Source organism: Dinoponera quadriceps, unplaced genomic scaffold (genome assembly GCF_001313825.1).
Source record: "Dinoponera quadriceps isolate SergipeBrazil2010 unplaced genomic scaffold, ASM131382v1 scaffold426, whole genome shotgun sequence".
Lineage (NCBI taxonomy): Eukaryota > Metazoa > Arthropoda > Insecta > Hymenoptera > Formicidae > Dinoponera > Dinoponera quadriceps.
In genome coordinates this window covers 306,608-326,712 of record NW_014554535.1, presented here as the reverse complement: position 1 = coordinate 326,712, position 20,105 = coordinate 306,608, and the positions used below count along the sequence as shown (strand labels likewise).

The 20,105-nt window shown below is 48.8% G+C and overlaps 1 protein-coding gene across 5 annotated transcripts; it reads left to right on the top strand.

Moving 5' to 3' along the window:
• The first annotated feature begins 8,461 nt into the window (after positions 1 to 8,461).
• LOC106751980 (carbonic anhydrase-related protein 10) lies at positions 8,462 to 18,713 on the top strand. Of its 5 annotated transcripts, XM_014633324.1 has the most exons (10): positions 8,563 to 8,973; positions 12,438 to 12,549; positions 14,189 to 14,239; positions 14,336 to 14,664; positions 15,004 to 15,099; positions 15,272 to 15,338; positions 16,226 to 16,380; positions 17,542 to 17,670; positions 17,766 to 17,811; positions 18,167 to 18,713. In XM_014633324.1, exons 2-10 carry the CDS (start codon positions 12,486 to 12,488, stop codon positions 18,181 to 18,183), a joined length of 954 nt encoding a protein of 317 aa, XP_014488810.1. In that variant the 5' UTR covers positions 8,563 to 8,973; positions 12,438 to 12,485; the 3' UTR covers positions 18,184 to 18,713. The 5 variants fall into 5 exon arrangements, with proteins under 5 accessions (XP_014488809.1, XP_014488810.1, XP_014488806.1 ...); XM_014633323.1 differs by lacking the exon at positions 8,563 to 8,973 and adding an exon at positions 8,462 to 8,509 and having other exon boundaries at positions 17,766 to 18,713; XM_014633320.1 differs by having other exon boundaries at positions 17,766 to 18,713.
• Positions 18,714 to 20,105: the final 1,392 nt, after the last annotated feature.

The window sequence follows — 20,105 nt, the reverse complement described above, 5'->3', positions numbered from 1 at the left end:
GGATATACACAATAATGAGAGCTGTTTAATTTTTATCTAAATTATGAAAAAATGCAGTCGAATCTTTGAAAATAATTCACTAGAAGTGTAACAAAATCCTTCCAAGAGCTATTATCAGAATTTTTCGATATTTTGTGTATTTGAATTGAGATTGTAATATACGATTCATACAGGGACGTATGCTTCGAACAAGAACGTAACGAGATTTTTAAAGCACACTTTTTTATTATAAAATATTTATAGCGTTTCATATTTGTGACTCATGATATAATAATTGATATTCCTAATAATAACGTTAGAACACGTTACAGTCCCTATATGAATATCTATTGATTCACGTATTTTTAATAGTTGAATTTGCTAAAAATAAAGTTAATATAATTTTCATTTGATTCACATCACTTATCGCCACGTCTATTATATTTTCATGTACATATAATTGAAATTTAAGGTATCTAAACATAGCTGATGTTGCTGAACTATAAAGACATATGGAGATCTCTCTATATCGAGATTATTTCTAAATTATTTTATATCTATAACAGCGAGTAGAATGGAAAATATTCCTTCTGGGTCGTAACGCCTTGTGCGTAACATTGATGACACGTGAGAGAACGGAATTATTGTCATTCAGTCGACGCGACGATCGTTGCTCGTGTTCCATCAAAGCTTTTCGCAAAGCAACCACTCCGTCCACGTTCGTATCGGTTATTAAAGCTATACTCTGCACGTGATACGTTGGCATTATACCCGAATAACAACGTAATTGCACATTTCACGCTAATATTCGATAATATTCAAGAATATATTAATTATAAAATAATTATCCCCGTTGTTCCACGTGACGTTCGACTAAACACTCTTAACGGCGCACGTAAGCGCAGTAAGCTTATCGCGCCGCGTTGACGTGACGTCAGAGGCCCTGAATTATAAAATAATTGCGCATTTCGCAAGAAGAGAGGAGCACAATAATATTTATCGACGCGCACGAGTGAATCGCTAACTAATTTTTTCCCCTCCACCACCGCGAGCTTCTGCGGTCGCCCACGATAACCTGTATGCCGCGGCCAATTCGCCGTTGCGCTTAATTTATTCGCTCACGTCCGTCCGTTCATACATTCAACCATCCGGCCAGCCGGGTAATTAAAAATTATAGCCGCATTGTTTATGCGTTCCAGCGCTCGCCGCGTTCCACGAATGGCGAACTCGTCCGCTCGGAAATCTCGTCGCTGCTGTTTAGCGTTTTTCTTTTACGATCCCGCGGAACGATATCTCGCGCCCGGTGCCCTCACTAAGTACCCGTTCGATTTCTAAATTACACCTGTCGCGAATATAAAACGAGTTACGGGCTACGCGATAGATCGGACGGCGTAATGGCGTGGCGATACATATCGAATTCTTTTTAATGCCTGTATCGCGTGTTAACTGTAAAAACGTGATCGAGGAGGCAGATAAGCGTGTACATTTGTAGGATTAATATATCGTTTACTCGCCACCACCACATACGAAGCCTTCGCTTACTCACCGTGCTCGCGAGCGCGCGCGTCTCCGTATATTTCCTCAATTATCAATTACCGATTATTATGCCCATGACACGGCTTCCCGCGGCGCGTGCGGTCGATTTTCTTCTCTTTCGCTTTGTTTTCCGTACGTGTATTCAAACGATTTACACCCGCGCGTCGTCCCATGTTCCGCGAATCGAGCTTGATCGGCGCGATATCCCGCCGGCGTCGAACGAAATGGACGTATTCTCACTCACGAAATGCATAAATATTTTTCTTTTCAGATGTACTTTTTCTTGTTTCCATCTCTCTCTCTCTCTCTCTCTCTCTCTTTTTTCTTTTTCCTTTATACATAAGCTGTATCCTGTATCAGCTCAAAATTTGCAATCGACTTCTACCTACCCCTATCAAAATAAAACCGATTTCAACGTTGATTCTATCATATATTGACTACTACTGTGTTGCTTATATAGATACAACATGAGAACGAAATCTTTATCTACAGGGAGCCTTAATGATATAAAGCGGTGTAAAGTTCATAATTTATAATAATTCTTGAAATAAATAAATAAATATATATATATATATATATATATATATATATATATATATATATACACATATTCAAACACTTATATACCTTTTTCTATTATCTGTGCATCTTTAGTAGATCAAGTGATGCATAAATATGACATTAATAAAAAGTACGAGAAATACAAAAATACTAACTTCATATTTGTAATATTGTGTATACGTGTCTACTTCAATTTCGTTTCAAATTAAAATACATTATTTAGATAGTGAAATAAATGTGTATACTGAGCAAAATTTCCATCGGACAAATCGATTAAATGATGTATCCGATTGTTATTTTTATTGTCCGATCAAGTGATGGATACCTTTATCCGATGAAATATCCGCGGAAGTTGCCGATGCAGTTACCGATGAAACCTAATCTAAATTAGTCTCCCTTTGTATATCCGTTGTAACTTTTATCGGATAAAGGGACGATTTGATCGGACGAAATGAGGAAATTTGGTCGGACATTACACTTGATTGGATATATCCGTTTGTTATTTTATAATTGGATTATCCGACCAGATGTGATCGGATATTTTTTCTTAATGTAGGAGTGTAATTTTGCTTGATAAATATTAGATTTACGAATGACCCCCTCAATTCACCACTGAAAATACGGCACTAATGGACAATATATCCATAAACAGATGCGTTGGATTCATCTTTGATGTTAAGCCGTATGCACACATCTTATTTTCGGGCTCTCAAATGGTTGAGAGTGGAACAGTTCAGGCGATATTTCGTTTGCTTCTTGCTTTCCTTCATCGTCAAGCGCAGGATACCTGGTCTGCTGTATGAAACTTATAATTACAGAATTGATAAATCCTCAAAATTAACCAGACCGCACCTGACCTGCTCGCTGTCCTCGTATGTAGGAAATATATAATAAATCTTTCCTGATAACCTCTGCTTTTTAATAGTACAATTTAACCTCTGCCCTGCGTGGCCTTGACTGTCTCAGTATCTTCAAGATTTTTAGCTTTATGGTTATTTTTTTCTTCGAATCAAATTCAATCTTACTTTTCTTTTTTATTGTGTTATTTTTATATCATATTTTCATTCGCTGTCTCTATACTGTTTATATTGTTCTATCTCTCTGTCTTCGCCTAATGACCTTTTGCATTGTTATTTTTCGCTCGAAGGGAAGTTTCCCCAGATAGCGTATAATAAATAAATATCTATCTATCTATCTATCTATCTATTTATCTTTCTCCTTTCTATATCGCGAACGAGAGGACGAGCAGAACGGCGCGTCCGTATCGAAATTACTTTGCGTTTATTACGCGCGCTGCCAAAATTTTTTAAATTTCCGCTTTGCCATTCCCTCCCTCTGCGGAATCAATGGGCGCGCGGAGATACCGCCGTCGATGGCGCGGCGTATTGTCGCCGCCACTCGTCTTCGGCGCGTGCGATAATTTATTAGTCATTTCTGTCGCTTTTCTGCCTCCCCTGGAGAAACGTAATTTTTCTCCTCACTGAGATCGGCTGTTTCGGGCACGATTGAGCGTTTTATCGTCACGCTCGTCGCAATAAAGCGCACTCGTTCACCGAGTACGACTCGAGTCGGCCGAGAGTCGTGTCGAGGACTCCGTCGAGGGACAAGCTGCCGTTGAATGGAACGAGACCTGAATTTGCGTGATCGCTAATTGTGACTGAGCGGTGCTTCTTTGTGACCGACGTGCCCAACACACCGCACTCTCTCTCTCTCTCTCTCTATCTGCTCACGTATCCGAGAGCCAGCCAGATTTCCTGCTCATTGTCAGAAGTAGACGGCCCTCTCGGCACTTGTTGCTCGCCATCGACATTTGTCTGGCGCGCTATTATATCGCGCTGCATTTCGCTTCCGACGCGCGCGCGCGCGGCACTCTTTGTCAAGTTAGGCTCGTCTCCGTGGGCACGTCGGCGTCCACAAATGCGCATTCGCGCGTTTGTCTCTTTCCGTGTCGCCGCCTCGTCTGTAACTACTCGGCGGGGGAGTATCATAGAGAGGACTCTGTCGTGATAACCTGACCTGACCGTGGGAGAAGCGTGGCGAAACAGCGGGAAACCGTTGTCTTCGAGTCGTAGACTCGACTTGCCGAAGGAAACGGGGAAAATACGACGAATTGATCGTAAGTGCGCGCGTAAGTGCGCAATCTCGTCGTTGAAATTGAAGCGGTTTCCTCCTCCCGAGGAGGAAACCTCGCGTGAGCTTCGAGGGAGCGTCGCCGGAAATCGTTGGACACTCGAGAGTCTTTGTGGTCACACCCGTAATCACACAGTCTCGATAGAGAAAGAAAGTGTGTGTGTGTGTGTGTGTGTGTGACAGAGAGAGAGAGAGAGAAGGGGAGGGGAAAGAGTGTCATGTTTATTTAATGTCTTAACGCCGTGACAAGATTCTTATTGTAATTCGCCGTCGCCACGTAACGGCACGCATTATTCTCGTCGGTATGATAATCGTTTTTTCGTCCCAATATCGCGTTACAGGCAGCATTTTTATTGGATTTCTGCGACCGACAACATTTCCGCATTCGACTTCTGAAAAGAATGTTTCATCGCTGGCACCGGCGGAGGGGTAACTTCGAGCGACTGTTTCGTTCTTCCTCTCCTTTCTCTTGTCTTCCTCTGTTTCATTTTTTTTTTCTTGTCGTACAGCTGCCACTCGTTATTGCCGCGTGTACAGACGTATCGTGGCCAGGAATTCTTCCGGCGAGACGTCCTTTGTGGTTATTTGAAATTCGCGGGAGGTAACGCGCGATGTTCGCGTAAACGATAGAAAAATTAAACGGCGGCACTCGATGTATGATTTCGCGGCGGCGAATTTGATATCGAAGGCGCGAATCTGTAGGGTAGGTGAATGGCGCGCGTCGTATCTCTCGCGAAAGAATGGAAGGATCTTCCCTCGAACATCGGGAAACTGGTTTTCCGCGCGCTCCCTGAGAGAATCCAGCGGCAAAAATGCTAATGCGATTACAATTTTTACGGCGCGCGAGAAGATCGGGCATATTTATGAACGCTACTATTCTCATATCTGGATCATCGTCTTTTCTTAGCTCGCATCCCGTTTCATTCATCCGCTCCGAGTCTCTCTCGCATCCGTAGTTCGACGGGTGGGCGGTCACGCTAATAAATACGATATCGGAAACTGATAATAATTAGATCGTCGCAGTCGGAGCCAATAATAATGCATGAATAACTATTCATAAACCGCGCGGTGCTTATGCTATCGAATTACAGCAATTACGCGCTCAAACGGACATTGAAAGAGTCCCGAAAGCCCCCCGCGAAATATTTATCGCGCTTCTGCGCGGGGATGGCGCGACGCATGAATTGCCTAATTTAACTTCCGAAATTTGCAACGTAATCACTAATTTAAACTCGTATTTTCGGGTCGGGTAATCGTATTGTAACATTTCGGGACGCGGGTCCCGGGTGAAATATGCGATATGGAAATGTTGCAGTCGTTAATAACGCTTCTAAAGCCGCGCCAAGTTTTGACAGAACATAATGTCACGTGACACGGCTAGATGCTCCTATACATTTTCGCAAAGATGAACCGCCCGCTATCTCATGTAAGTAGAACACCGCCGTGTTTGAAGTGGGAGCAGCCTTATGATAAATACATGAGAAGCTTAATGGAGTCAAGCCACCACGTGTGTTTCCTCCCTTCCTCTCTATTTTTTTTCCCTTCTCCCACCAGGCAAACGTTCATTTATCACATCTTTCTTTTAATTAATGCGAACATTTCTTCGCTCGTAAGCAGTTTGGACAGGCAGAGTGCGGCCGCCTACATAATTTTCGTCGCGAACAAACACGTAGCCACGTGTGTACCGTAACCATAATTCTACAATATTCCCTTGTACAAAATGAGCAATATCTTTGCTTTGTGTGCGCGCCGCCGGTAGTTTTATGTAATGCTCCCTCTCTCTCTCTCTCTCTTTCCCTCTGCTCGTTCTCCTCCAACCCATCTTTCCTGCGCAGTCTACCTTTTTGTCGACTACTTCTCACCGTCATACTATCGGACGCCGACCAAAAACACCGCCCTGAATTTGTTCAGTGGCCGTAGCCTTTCGGTGCTGCCGGGCGTCTCTTGGCGTGTTCACCGAAAGAGGCAAACTAGTTTGCCCACGCTAGGGCGACACGATCGCCGGCCAAACACTCCCGCCCCTGTTGTCTGGGGAAGCGTTTTTACATTTTTGCATATCCATGAGGCGGCTCGCGCGGCCCGACGTGGCGAGCTAAGTCCGCAATATCGATAACCCATAATCGTCGCTGCCGCGCGTTGTGGGACGTGCCGACACACGCGGACGAAGCTCGAGCATAAGTCTCGCGGCGAATCCAATATCCCAGCGACGAGACCGGCGGCGCTTGCATGTGCAACGGGCAATCAGATGCAGCCGCGAGAGTGCATCCGGACATTCGGACGCGTCGCATCGGCTAGTTGCACGATCGTACCAGAACCTCTCACCTCTCTTTCTCTCTCTTTCTCTCTCCCTCTCTCTCTCCTTCCCCCTGTCTTTCTCTCTCTCTCTCCCCTTCCTCTCCATCCATCTTTGCCTCCCCTCTCTCTCTCCTTTCTTTTTCTCTGTTTCTCGCGTGCACGACGACCAGGACGACGACGACAACGACGACGACCTGGAGAGCGGTGTACGCGGGGCAATGCCGCTTTGAAAATCGATAAGCGCCTCCGCGTAGTCGACCAGTCAGGGGCTTTTCGGTGTATCCGCGCCGGAGATCCTGGCGGGGGCGCCCGGTGACCTCGAAACGCCAACGCCAGAGGATCCCCGAGCGTAATTTCGCCTCGATGTGTCTATCGATATACCTCCGGCCGAGGAGGAGCCGAAAGTCGCCGTAAAGTTCCGCGGGGCCGATGCCGATGACAGGATTAGCGCGGGGCGATATCGCCTGCATTCTACCTCACTTCGGCGACAGAGTTGAGAAACGAACGGGCGAGCCCGCCCCTCGGTCGGGAGAACACGGCAAAGAGATCCGTGGAACTCCGACGACGATGTTGCCGCGACCGATACTCTCACGGCGCGCGAAACTTGAGATCCTCACGACTTTCCCGCCATTCGGTGTAAAAGTGCGAAAATTGCCGGAAGGAAGTTATTCCGCGCGGATTGCGTTAAATCCGGGCAGCAGGAGCCGTCACCGATCTAATTTTACAGTTGGTCGGTAATATCGTGTGCAAGGTCGGTATACGAGGATCCCTAAGAATAGCATAGCAACTCTATCGTCGAATAAAAGCGAATCCGTAGAATTTCCCTTTCTATTTCCCTTTAGCTTCCCCGACGCGATAATTACGTCGAACATCCGCGTCCGTATTCGTATACATCGCGCCGATGTTGGCTCAGGAAATATCCAGACGCGCGGAGATCAGTTCGCCGATATCCCCGATGGATTCTATAAATTCCTGGCATACTTCTCCGAAAAGCAGAAGCAACCCCGGGATCGACCGAACGTCCGATATAATAGCGCGCTCTGGTTACGCGCGGTAAGTCCCGAGAAGAAAAGAAACGCTAGTTCGCGACGGGGGTGCAAGCAGGGTAGGCGAATAGAGCGATAGGGGGGTAAGGCGGGGATCTTCTCCAAGATTTTCCGATGCCACCGTCGAGCGCAATCGAGCCGTCGCTTGCATACAAAGAGAGAAGGGAAATTGCAGGAGAGAGAGAGAGAGAGAGAGATCGCACTCTCATGCCGAGGTCGCGCTCTCCGACATTGCGCGCCCTTATCCAGCTTACGGTTCCTCGCAAGCGGCAGGAATCCTCGCCCTACCGAAGAAGAGAAACGTAAGCCACCCCTTCTTCCGCAAATAGGTCAATTCGCCGTAACTCGAGCCGGTTCACGCGGGATCCGTGCAGAAGGAGAGATAGAGAGAGAGAGGGAGAGAGAGAGGGAGATGGAAAGGGAGAACAGGACGAAAGAGAATCCTGGAGAGTATTTCTTTCCTCCCCGTGTTCTTCATGCCGGTGCGTTCCTTTCGTCCCGACTCGCGGGGACTTCTCCGAGTGCGCAGACGTCCTTGGGGAAGATTAGGACGCGGACGAGGAGGACGACGACGACGATGGCCGAGAGCCAGCGGACGAGCCGGTGGAAAGTTTCGCATGAAAGTCTCGTCCTCGGTGTCCGCGGACGCGTCGATGCGGCGGCCGAACAAACGCGAACGTAGCGAGCGAGCAACGGGCCGCGCGCAGGAGGAACGAATACGAAATAGATCGCGCGCACGAGAGGATGAGAGGGCGCGGAGGGGCGAAATAGAGGAGGAAAGAGAGAGAGAGAGAGAGAGAGTGGAGGACGGAGCGCGCACGCGGAGGGCAGAGAGAAAGGACACACCTGGCGCGTGCGCCGCGATTCCGCCGTGGGAGAAAGACACCGAGGGTTGGCCGCCGCTGGTGAAAGAGAGAAAGACACCGCGCGAGCGAACGACGGAGCGACGGAGGGGGACGGGGGTGAGTACGCGCGCGCGAGGAGGGACGTATACAGTCGCCTCGTAGGGCAGTCGTTCCTCCTTCGTCGTTCCTTCGCCGCCGTGCGCTTTTAACGAAATTATTCCGTGATCGGGCAAAAAGAAGCGGCGAACGGGAGAGGAAGAGGAGGCGGAGGAGGAGGAGGAGGTGGAGGAGACGAGAGAGACAGGACGAGGAAGAAGCAGGGGTGGCGGGCGGATAGAAGAAAGGGAGTATCCGGAGAGAGGTAGCTCTCGGGGCTCCGGAGCCGCGCGAACCTGCCGCGACGCTGCACGGCGGCATCGTCCTCCGGCGTCGTCCTCGAAGAGGAGAGCTCCGGCTTGCGTGGCGCGTCGCGCGTCGTCGTCGCCGCCGTCGACGGCAGAAGTGGTGGAACAAGTGGTGCGCCGGTGGAGAAGGCGGAGGAGGAGGAAAAGGAAGACGTCGTCTCCTGCTGGTCGCCCACGGTCAGTATCCCCGTGGCCGAGGAGGGACAGGCGAAGGACTCTCTCTCTCTCTCTCTCTTTCTCTCTCTGTCTCTATCTCTCTCTTTCCTTCGAGTGGGGACTTTCCGGCTTGAAATTTCGCCGGTACGCGCCCGTACGCCGCCGGAGTCGATTCGTCGGCGCGAGAGTGTCGGACGTAGCGCGCTCGAGGAGTTCTCGCGCAACGCTCGCGATCGTCGCTTATTGATTTCCGCAGGAGAGACGCCGTGCGCGTTCACCGTTTCGCTCGTCACGCGAATTTTCGGCCGCACCGTTCGTCGCCGCGTCGCGGCGTTTCGCGTCGCGGCCCCGCGATCGATTCGCGCGGGCTCCTGCCCCTCGTCGCACCTGCGTGCACCTACTCTCTCGCACTCTCTCTCTCTCTCTCTCTCTCTATCTATCTATCTACCTGTCTCCCTCTCCTAGTCTATCTTCCTCGATTTCTCTATTCCTCCGGCTGTGTTTTTTTCCTCCGGCTCTTGATCTTCCACGATCCGCGGTAGAGCGTTTTCGAGAGGTAGCACCGAGTGCCGTCGAAGAACCGTGCTCGGCAGGGTCGGTGCAATTACCCTTGGCAAGGATAATAACGCCAGGATGTACGTCGGTCGCGCGACTACGCACCGAGTCGCGCAACGAATATGAGAAGCGAAGCGATCCGACGTACGAGATAGAAGGCAATTGGGGTGGAAGAGATCGTGAGGTGTAAGTAAAAAAATACAAGCTATATACGAGCGAGCGAGAGAGGGAGAGAGGTAACGGATATTTGCAGACGCGAGAGAGACGCGAGGACGACGCGACGCGTACGATCGAGATAACAGGGCAGTCGTGACGTGCGAAGGGCTCGCAATTGAGGTATACGATCGGAATTGAGGTTGCGATTGAGCGGACAATCGACACGCGCGGCTGCGAGCGATTGATGCGGAAGAGAGATCGCGATTGATGGCGATGGCCTGTCAGAGAGAGGGTTGACCGATCCTTCTTCGTTCGCGACGGGTCGGGACGCCGTGACCTGTGCGCGCGTGGCTGAACCGAAACACGCGCGTCGCTCGGCTCGGCGCGCGGTCAGGGATTCAAATCGCGCGGACGGAATGTTTGTTGCCCCGCGGTGAGCCCGTCTCGTCTAATCCCTTCGGTGGCGGCGGCCACGTCCTTCGATCGAATCGATCCGCCGTGATAACGATTTGAGTCCACTGTTGGCTCTCTCTCTCTCTCTCTCTCTCTCTGCTTGGAAAAGTCCTTCTGTTGTTGAGTAAAGAACAACGACAAGGAACTCGCGTTCTGCCAGCATGCCGAGCCGATCTCCGTCACTTTCTTCTTCGAGAGAGGTAACTGTCACTTTCGTCATTTCTCACGGGCCTGATGGTGGATAGGCCCATGTGACAGGAAATCAATATTCTGTTCGATGTCGAGTACGAAATCTGAAGGCTGAGAGAAAAACTGAGAATACCGTGAGTAAAACGCAATGTTTAATGAAATATTTCGAGTTTCGGGGCGATGATTGGGGAAAGAAATTTGTCGCGGGCTGAATAAGTGACGAAAACTTTCGTAATATGAGTGAAACAATTTGTAATATGAGCGAAACAGCCGGGGATCTTTCTAACTCATTCACTGCTTACACATGTCAGACAGTTCATAGAAAGTTCATAGAAAATCAATCATATAATGTCAGACTTAATTATCTCGTTATATATTCTCGGAAATATAACAGAAGAGCGTTTTATGAAATGCGTTCTCGTCTAAATGCCGAGTTATTCCGGTATCGGACAGTGGCGGAAAATAATGTCAATCAAGTTTCCATCGTTCGGTTTCTTTTCTACCGATGCTCACCTTTATCGGCGCGGTAAACACAAGTGTCGGGTTGTGTTAATGCGGGCAGAATTAACATGAGCAAGTTTCGTCAACGCGAATTAGCCCATGATCGATGCGTTTACTNTGTTCCTCCCTCTTCCTCTTTCCCTCCCCCCCCCTCACTCTCTCTCTCTCTCTCTCTATCCGTATAATCGATGAAGGATGTAATTACAAAATCTACGAAAAGTCAGCTCGTCGTTAATTCCGACTTGAAATTGATCCGGCAGATATGAACGATCGACTGCTATTTCCGTCGCGCTTCCGCGTCTAACACCCCCTCTTTCCCCCCTCCACCCCTTCCCCTCACGATGAACTCGGAGAATTCACAGGGAACGCGAACTTTCGGCGTTTCGGGGGAAAATCCGTTTGTATCGGTCGATAGGCGACTAAAGCAGGATGAAGTGGCTACGTGCGAGACGATCGATGAGCGTGAAGGCTCGAAATATTTCAGCGGCGAGATCCGACGCGATAAAAGTATCCATCCCGAAGACACATCGATGAGCTCGGTGAGGCGAGGTGAGAGAGAGAGAGAGAGAGAGGATGAGCAGGAGAGAAGGTGAGTCGCGCGGCTGACGCGTCGAAGACGATGACGACGACAACGACGAAGAGCAGCGGGCTACCTTTTGAAATTCACGAGCGCACAGAGAAAGCACGTACTCTCTCTCTCTCTCTCTCTCTCTCCGGCGACAGTCCGCTCCTCCTCGTATGAACGCGGAGATCCGATCGATCGATCGAAGCGAGCCGCGCACTCGAGTTCTCCCTGACCTAAGAATACAGCCGCTCGAATGCCGCGGTACCCGGGGGTGGAGTGGACTCCAGAATGGACCAGAGTGGGGACGAAGTGGAGGACCCCGCCCCCGTTTAAGCGACGCCGGACAACGATGACTGCGGATTTTGTCTCTTCTTTCTTGCCCGCGTCACCCGTCGAGCTGTCCCGGCACTCTCTTGTTGCTCTGCCCGAGAATAACCCCGAGGGACGAGAAGAAGAATAAGAGGAACCAGCGGAAGAGAGTCTCTCTCCCCTTTCTTCTAATCTCTAAGCCGGACGAAGACGACGAATCTGGCGGACCTCCCGGCGCGTCGTAACGCGGCAGATACGCGACGCCGATTTCGCACCACGCAGCAACGCGAGTCACCCGCGAGCGTCGTAACGTGTGCGGGTTATCGCGTCGCGATAACTCTCTCGCGCGGAACGAGCGTCGGATGCAAATTCGACGGCGGCGTCGGCGCGCACGAGGAGTCGTCGCGTCGCGTGACGCCGAGCGATTAGATTAGGAGCCGACGACGACGGTTCCGCGGATTTTTTTTGGCCGGCATGGTTGACGGATCAATTACGTTATCGCGGATCGCGAGGGGGGAACCCCTCGCGAAAGTTACCCGGCTCGGTTTCCCTCTCCTCCTCCCTCTCTTTCTGGCGAAGAGGGTGGCTCATGCTACATAAGTTGCTCGAGAGGGCGAAAGTCGCGACCTCCGAAAGCGTGCGCGGGCCTTCGAAGGACGGGAAGAGGGGAGAGGGGGCACGTGAGGGAGCGCGCGACACGCGAGCACACTCGACCTAACCCCCGAATCAACTGGTTCTCCTTCTCTCTTTGTCGCAGAAACGAGCCGAATGATGTTCAATTGACGAAGACTGCGCAGCGCTAGGAATGGCCCTCTTCAGTTCCGTCTTCCTGGGTGTCTGGGGAGTGTTCGTGGTCATTTTGATACAAGGTACTTTCTCGTTGCCCCGCAGTGGCGAATGCCTCACCCGGCATCATTCTTTTAGCCCAGCTTGATATATGCGTTCTCTTCTTGGCATGGAGTAGTGGGCTCAATAGATGCCTCAACACTTATTTGCCGGGGTTTCCTACGATTTTCAATCTTACGCGCAGGGGAGACCGTTCCAAGATGGCCCAAGGGTGATATTGGCTGTACGTTTCATTCATATATTTATCGCGAGAGTCACGGCGGAAAAAGGATCGTAAAACGTCCCCTTTCCAATCGTGGGAAGAATACCTGTGTTCTGAAAGGAATTTTTCGCTGCTTTTCGTATTGTTTCTCTTATAATAGATATGTAATAAATATATAAACGAAACGATTATGACCAACTCGATTCGATTTCCCCTGTAATGTGTAAGTTTGAAAATCGTGCAAATAACGCTACACAGTAAAAAATTTTATGTTAAATTTAATACATTTCGCACATCCCAAATTTTTATGTTAATTTAACACAAAGTGAATATGCTGGAAAGTAACACAAATATCTTATGTCAACACAAGATTACGTTTAATCGACACTGAGGTGTAAAATATGTTACGTTAATAGGCACTGAGATGTAAAATGTGTTACTTCCACATTTACATATGTTGAATATCGACACATCACAAAATGTTGCGGTGACATAAACACAATATGTTAAATTAACACACGAGTATGTTACAAATTTAACATAAAATATTTTAATAAAGATCGATTTTAATATAAGTACAGATTGTTTTTTACTGTGTAGTGATAAGACTAAGACACACATCGTTCGCTATATATTCGACGTCATATATGTTGTGCAGTGTTTGCTAGACGGAAAACTATACGATTCTTAGCTTTAAATATAATCCATAAAGTAGAAAATAGCGTAAATAACTCTAATTATGATGGTAGCGTTATAATTGTTCTGATTGTAACGGTTTTGACCTAATGAGTAGTGGTGAAGCCTGAAAATCTTGTAATGTTTGATCTAGAAAATGATACAGCATACGTGACGCCGATATTGTACACACGGAGGGAAAAGATTAAATTAACACGTTGACTGTCAACTACGAGATATCTCGTAGGTTGTTTACTTGCACAGGACGCCAACTACGAGATAATTCGTAACATGTTTTTTTTTTTAAACATTTTTTAAGCTTTTTGATTATTACTATGTACTATAATTAAAGTTTTTAATAATATAACATGATTAAATCAAATTGTCTTTTTAGACCAGAATCGTGAAATGTTCCGTGGCAGTCAACGTGTTAACAATGACAATGAGTGAAGCAAACATGTTTTCGTTGAAGGAAACAGAATTTTCCGTTCTTATGAACTAAATTTGGTCTTCATAAGAATTCTTCCATAAGAACCAGAAATTCTGTTCCTTTTTTTTTTTCAAAGAAAAAGCGTTTGGTTCGTTCATTGTCACGTTAATTCACCCAGTCTTTCTCTCCATGTGGAAGATGCCAAGTTTCTTTTATTTTTCTATAAAAAGAAAACATTCAAGCATCAAGCACATCTCATTGTACGTTCGAGGATATCGGCCGTAATTAGTTGTTGTAATAATAATGATTACACATCTTGCGAAGATGTCACTTGTTAATAATGAAACGTTTGCAGAATCGACACCCGTTAGCTGGGAGGAATGGTGGACGTACGACGGTATTTCCGGTGAGAATTTCACGCTTTTATATCGACATGTCGAAATACTCTGCCGGTGCGTTGCGTCGAATAAACGCCCGTCGAATAATTTAATCGTTTCCGAAGGTCCCGCCTTCTGGGGTCTCATCAACCCGGAATGGTGGCTCTGTAACAAAGGTCGAAGACAATCACCGGTCAATCTCGAGCCCACTCGGCTGCTTTTCGACCCGAATTTACAACCGCTTCATCTGGACAAGCACAGAATCAACGGTGTACTGGCGAACACCGGGCACAGCGTCGTGTTCGCCGTGGAGAACGACACCCGTCATCCCGTCAACATATCCGGCGGTCCGCTCAGCTATCGTTATCAGTTTCACGAGATTCATCTGCACTTCGGCGCGGACGATCGCGTCGGCAGTGAGCACACCGTCGACGGGCACGCCTTCCCTGCCGAGGTACCAAACGACGAAGACAATGATCGAAATCGGTAACAATGTTCCCAAAGAGTCCCGATATCTCCTCGTCGCGTTTTATATTCATCCCTGACCGAAGCGAAAGTCTGGCGACTCGATTAAGTCTTAAATTAAATTCCCCCGTTGAAGTCAGATTCTCCTCTCCTTCTCTTTTTCTTCTTCCGAACGTAAGACACCGATGAAATTATCGAACTCGGCGATCACCTCGGGAATATTCTCGCTTGCGTGTTTTGTGTGAAGAATTTTTCCAGTCTAAGAAGAAGGAGACGCCTTGGTTCTTAGGGCCGTTAAATATGTCTTAAGTCCTTTGTTCTCGCGCAGCTCCAGATATTCGGCTTCAACTCGCAGCTCTACAACAATTTCTCGGACGCCCTGCACCGGGCACAGGGGATCGTGGCGGTGTCGCTTCTTTTGCAGGTACATGCCTAATCTCGGTCGACGCGGCGCTTATCGCGCCACGAATAAAGATCGGAATGAGCGATACGTCTTACGACGCTCTCTCGCTCTCTCGCTCTCTCTCTCTCTCTCTCTCTCCCCCTCTCTCTCTCTCTCTCTCTCTCTTTTTCTTTCTCTCTTGGTGCTGTTCTAGGTTGGCGACCGCTCGAACCCGGAGTTAAGAACCTTCACGGAGCAGCTGGATAAAATCAAATACGGAGGTGAGAAAGCCAATAATATTACGGGCCGATTCTATTTTAGGACCGGGGGAGAGATCCGCAATAGATTTCGGCGGAAGCGATAATCTCGTTTTAGCTTAGGCGAATTTTCGCTCATGCCGCTCTTGAAAAATGTTCTCTGATATTCCGTCACATGAGCCGGGAATTAGCATAACGAACGGGGGAGATTAATGGCATTATATCTCTTTCACCAGGGGCGAATGTCGTTAGCGTGTCATATTTTGCATCCGTACGCTAACGTATTTTAATCGAAACGATACCCCCGACCTGGCCGCGTCGCGCCGCATTTTATTCTCGCGAATCGAGAGCGGAAAGTTACCGGTGTTTTCGGAAAACACCGTCCCTCTTCTTCTCGCTCCCGCTTCCGTTTTACGTTTTTCTCTTTCCCTTTAATAAGTTTACATCTCGGGATAAAAAGGCGCTTTCGGATGAGGAAGTCGAAAGATTGATGTATCCCCGAAAGTTCGGCGGCGGCGGTGACATGCATTATAACTTTCGAAAAACTTCGCATGCTATTGTCGCCAAGTTTTTGCCAAGAAGGAAGATAAATCGATAATTACCATCATTCTTTAAGGGGACGCGCGAGTGTTCCTTGACGTATGCAAATATGATCGAGCGGCATGCGCGATAACATTAACGATACGTAACGGACGTACACGTATCAACTGTGTGCCGCAACGTCAATGTAATCGAGCGACGCGCATATATATATATATATATATATATATGTGTGTGTGTGTGTGTGTGTATACATAGATGCATGTATGCATACATGCATGCATGGCTACATGTGTATGCATGTTTCCCCCCGTGGTGTATGCATATGTACGTGAGCGAAGTTGACGTTATCGACCGTATGAATTGCACAGGGCAGGCCATGGAAATTAAACGTTTCGGAGTGCGCGAACTTCTGCCGGACACGAAGCATTACATGACGTACGACGGCTCCACCACGATGCCGGCGTGTCACGAGACCACCACATGGATCATCCTCAACAAGCCCATATACATCACCAAGCAGCAGGCAAGTATCGCCGCCGCTCTTAAAATGCATGCACACGCCCCCGCACTCGTCGCTCTCTCGCGGGAGAGCGAGCGAGCGAGTACAGCGGCTACTCAATTATGCAATTAATTGCGATCATTAAGAGGGGAGTCTTTGAAACATCGGGCAACTTCGGCCGTACTTCACGGATAACTCGGGATAATTAAAGTATCGCGAAGCGAAAACGGGAAGGGGGAGGGGGGAGGGGAGCACTTATACCGAAGTCGACGCGACGCTATCGTAAATCATGCTCGTCGGATTTCCGCGCGGGATCTTCGTTGATCTGCCCGAGCACGGAGGAGTCTCGTGCTTTACCCGCGTTGTCGACACAATGGTGAAAATATTCGAGATCTCATTCGTCGAGTTCGCCTCGGTTTACCTCGGCTCTACAGAGTGAGGCGATAACCATTATCACCTTGAATATCTTCGAGATACGAGGTTAGCGGTAGAATCTGACTGAATTTAACGGAGAGATTGCATCGTAACACACCAATTCGCCAACACCTTCTGTAAATGTAAATTCTTTCATCTTCATCTATTCGTTAATCAAATATTTGTACTTTTCGAAGAACACTCGAGGTGTTGCTGCCATAGTTATCACCCTGTATATCGCGACACGCACGCGGAAATGTTGTCTCTGCCTGAGACAACTAAAGATGCGGAAAACTGTGGAGCGCCGCTCGGTATCGCGCGAGTTAATGATGTGGACGGTTTTATAAAAAGAACGTGGGATCCATTAAGGGATGCTATAACACGGGTACTTTGCGCTACACGATGGGCGTTAAATGTGTATCTTTACTATAAAGTTACGCAACTCCGCGCTCATTTCGCGAAAATGACATTTGCGATAATCGATCGTGTATTTAAATTAGTCGCCGCATCGGAATTGCAAATGTTGTTATTACTGATATCGACCGCTTTCACTGAGGTGATAAAATCACTTGTACCACTCGTTATGCAATATATAGAATAGCGAGAATCGGATCGGGGTTAAATTTGATGTGAATTTTCGGGCGCGTGATAGACTCACATGACTCGGGGCGAAAAATCTCGCTGCGATCTCACTTGCCCCTCCCCTCCCCCCCCTCCCTTTTGTTATTCATTATTTGCTAATCGCTCATTTCATCTTTGTAATTATTGCAGCTGCACGCTCTAAGGCAATTGATGCAAGGCGACGAGAAGCAGCCGAACGCGCCGCTTGCGAATAACTTTAGACCACCGCAACCCCTTCATCATCGTCCCGTGCGGACGAACATTGATTTTAATGTTCAGGTACGCCGTAATAGCGCAAAGTGCGCATCCCACTCGATTACATGCATTACCACCCGCTGATACTCATACGTGTGTGTGTGTGTATGTGTGTTTAGGGTCCGAAGAATTGTCCGACGATGAACAGGGACATATATTACAAAGGTACGATGCGAAATCAATCGCAGACTCTTGGACAGACCAGTAGAATAGAATTCGCGTACATATTCCGATCGTCGCGCAGACATCGTTAGCGTAGTGAAAATCACGGTAATCGCGCACGGTAGTCTAGTTTACGCCGAGATCGTGGAAAAGAAAGAGAAAGGAAGAGAGGGAGAGAGAGGAGAAAGAGCAAAGTTGAGGAACGTGATCGGGCGTTTCCCTTCGAATCGTACCGTTAAAGTGTTAGAAATGTTAACACGTGGCAATGCCCTCTCGCCTAGGAGCCGGGGCGGGACTTAGAGAAAACCGTAGCGTTGCCCGATCGCATTAAATATCCTTCCCTTGTCTCCCTTTTCAGCCAATAGCTGGAAATAATACCCAGCACTGCCGTGAGGTCGACGTTCGCAGTAACTACGCTTTCCCCCTCCCCCCCCGGAACGAGTTGGAACTTCGCTGTAAGGAAAAAAAATTGACATATCAATTACAGGCGCGACGCCGGGTCACAAAAGTTGCGGCGGAGAGAACGCGAGAGGAGGGTACCCGACGGCGCCCATGGCGTTGAGAGGTCGGGATTATAAAAGAGAGAGAAAAAAAACCAGAAAAAAAATGCTTCGTTGTACTTATTAGACGTGAATTGCCAAGTATGTTTCCAGTTAAACAAGAAAAAAAAAACCCAGATATACCTATAGATCACAAGTTAGACGAGATAAGCTAATCGTAAGATCTATTATTATACATATATCGGTAAACTATCGGAAAAAAAAAAAAGAAGCTATGACTATCGTGGCCTGCGCGGGGTTTGAGAGATGCAATTATATGTATGAAAATTCACGCGCGACGGAGCGCGCTATCGAGCGAAAGTTTATACTATATTCTTGTAATAAAAGCTTGAAAACGCAAAAAAAGAAAAACGACGAGCGATTTCCGCCGGCGAGATCCGTCGCCCTCCATCCAGACGATCGGCCGTAATTCCGTCCTGCGAAAAGGTCGAGGAGTCCTTTTCCGATTTCCTTGTACCCCCCCCCCCCCTCGACTGATCAATCCGACGTTATTCCGCAATGGAAGACGGCGGCGCCGAGCGTGCTTCGAGAGCCCGCTCGAAGTTCACCGCGTCTAATCCACCGATTATAACCCACTTCCATCTTACCGTTCCGTCAAATTCCCTCGCTCCCTTCGCAAATTTCGTCGCGCATACGGTAGCATTTATCCGTGGAAAGCTTCGCTTCCGAAGTTTCGAACAAAGTAGCGACGCCGCTGGTAGGTCAGGTCGAAGTTAAGTCCGCGGAGTAGGCTCTCGGAGGTGGTGGGTACCAACAGCACACCTTAGTCGATAACGCAGAATCCACCGGCGAGAGCTACCGGGGGGCTTAATACCCAGCTCGACACGATCAACGGTGTACCCAGAACGCTTATGTCGGGTTTTCGAGAGGAGAAAATCGATTCTCCTCCGGCCGGACGAAAGCAGTAGCTGCGCTTGCACCAGCAAACGAGCCCACCGGCTTCCCGTGACTCCCGCTGTCGCGCCCCTGTCGTCCCTCGCGTTCGCCACCGCGAACGTTCCTCTTCACGCCCGCAGTAATAATCCTCTCGTCTCCGGAATCCTCGGTGAGAAAGCAAGGCGCATCCAAGAAGGGACTCGCCGAAGAATCTTGAAAAAGCGTGCGTCCTCTCGACGGGGACGGCCCCGCTTTGAGCGAGGGAAGGGGAGTATTGCTATCATTGAACCGCTACCCAGAATTCGACGGTGCTGCCCGCAGACGGCTATGCGACCAGGGTACCGGAAAAGGTGAACGCGCAACACCGCGGGGTGAGCTGAGGGGGTTGCGCGCGAGGGAGGAAAGGAGGGACGGAAGGACGGAGAGGAGAGATGGAGGGTTGCGAAGTGGGAAGGTGACGGGCAGGGGAAAAGGGCGAGAGGGACGGAGCGGAAGGAGGAAGACGGAGGGCGCAGAGGAGAGGACGCGAGAGAGGGACGGATACGCGGATACAGATCCGTCGTGTCGGTGGCCGCTGCGGCAAATCTGCGGCTCTCCGTGGCCGATCGTCGCGACAAGAAGAGAGAGAGAGAGAGAGAGGGAGGGAGAGAGAGAGAGGGAGGGAAAAAGGGAGAGAGCGAGATAGATGGGTAGAAAGAGAGAGAGAGAGAGTGACTGAGTGCAATATCGGAGTACCCGGCCTGGATTTGGGTGCCGGTGTGCCTCTCGCGGTCCATCCCCGTGCAATTCGGAGTACCGGAGTGCCCTCCGAGGAGTCCCAAGGTCGTTTCGTGCCGCCGAGTGAGGAATAAGCCGTTTCGA

Coding starts and splice junctions, on each gene's coding strand:
- LOC106751980 (XM_014633323.1), top strand. CDS start 12,486: ATGGCCCTCTTCAGTTCCGTCTTCCTGGGTGTCTGGGGAGTGTTCGTG. Junction 14,665..15,003: donor GGCACGCCTTCCCTGCCGAG/GTACCAAACGAC, acceptor GTTCTCGCGCAG/CTCCAGATATTCGGCTTCAA. Junction 16,381..17,541: donor TATACATCACCAAGCAGCAG/GCAAGTATCGCC, acceptor TAATTATTGCAG/CTGCACGCTCTAAGGCAATT.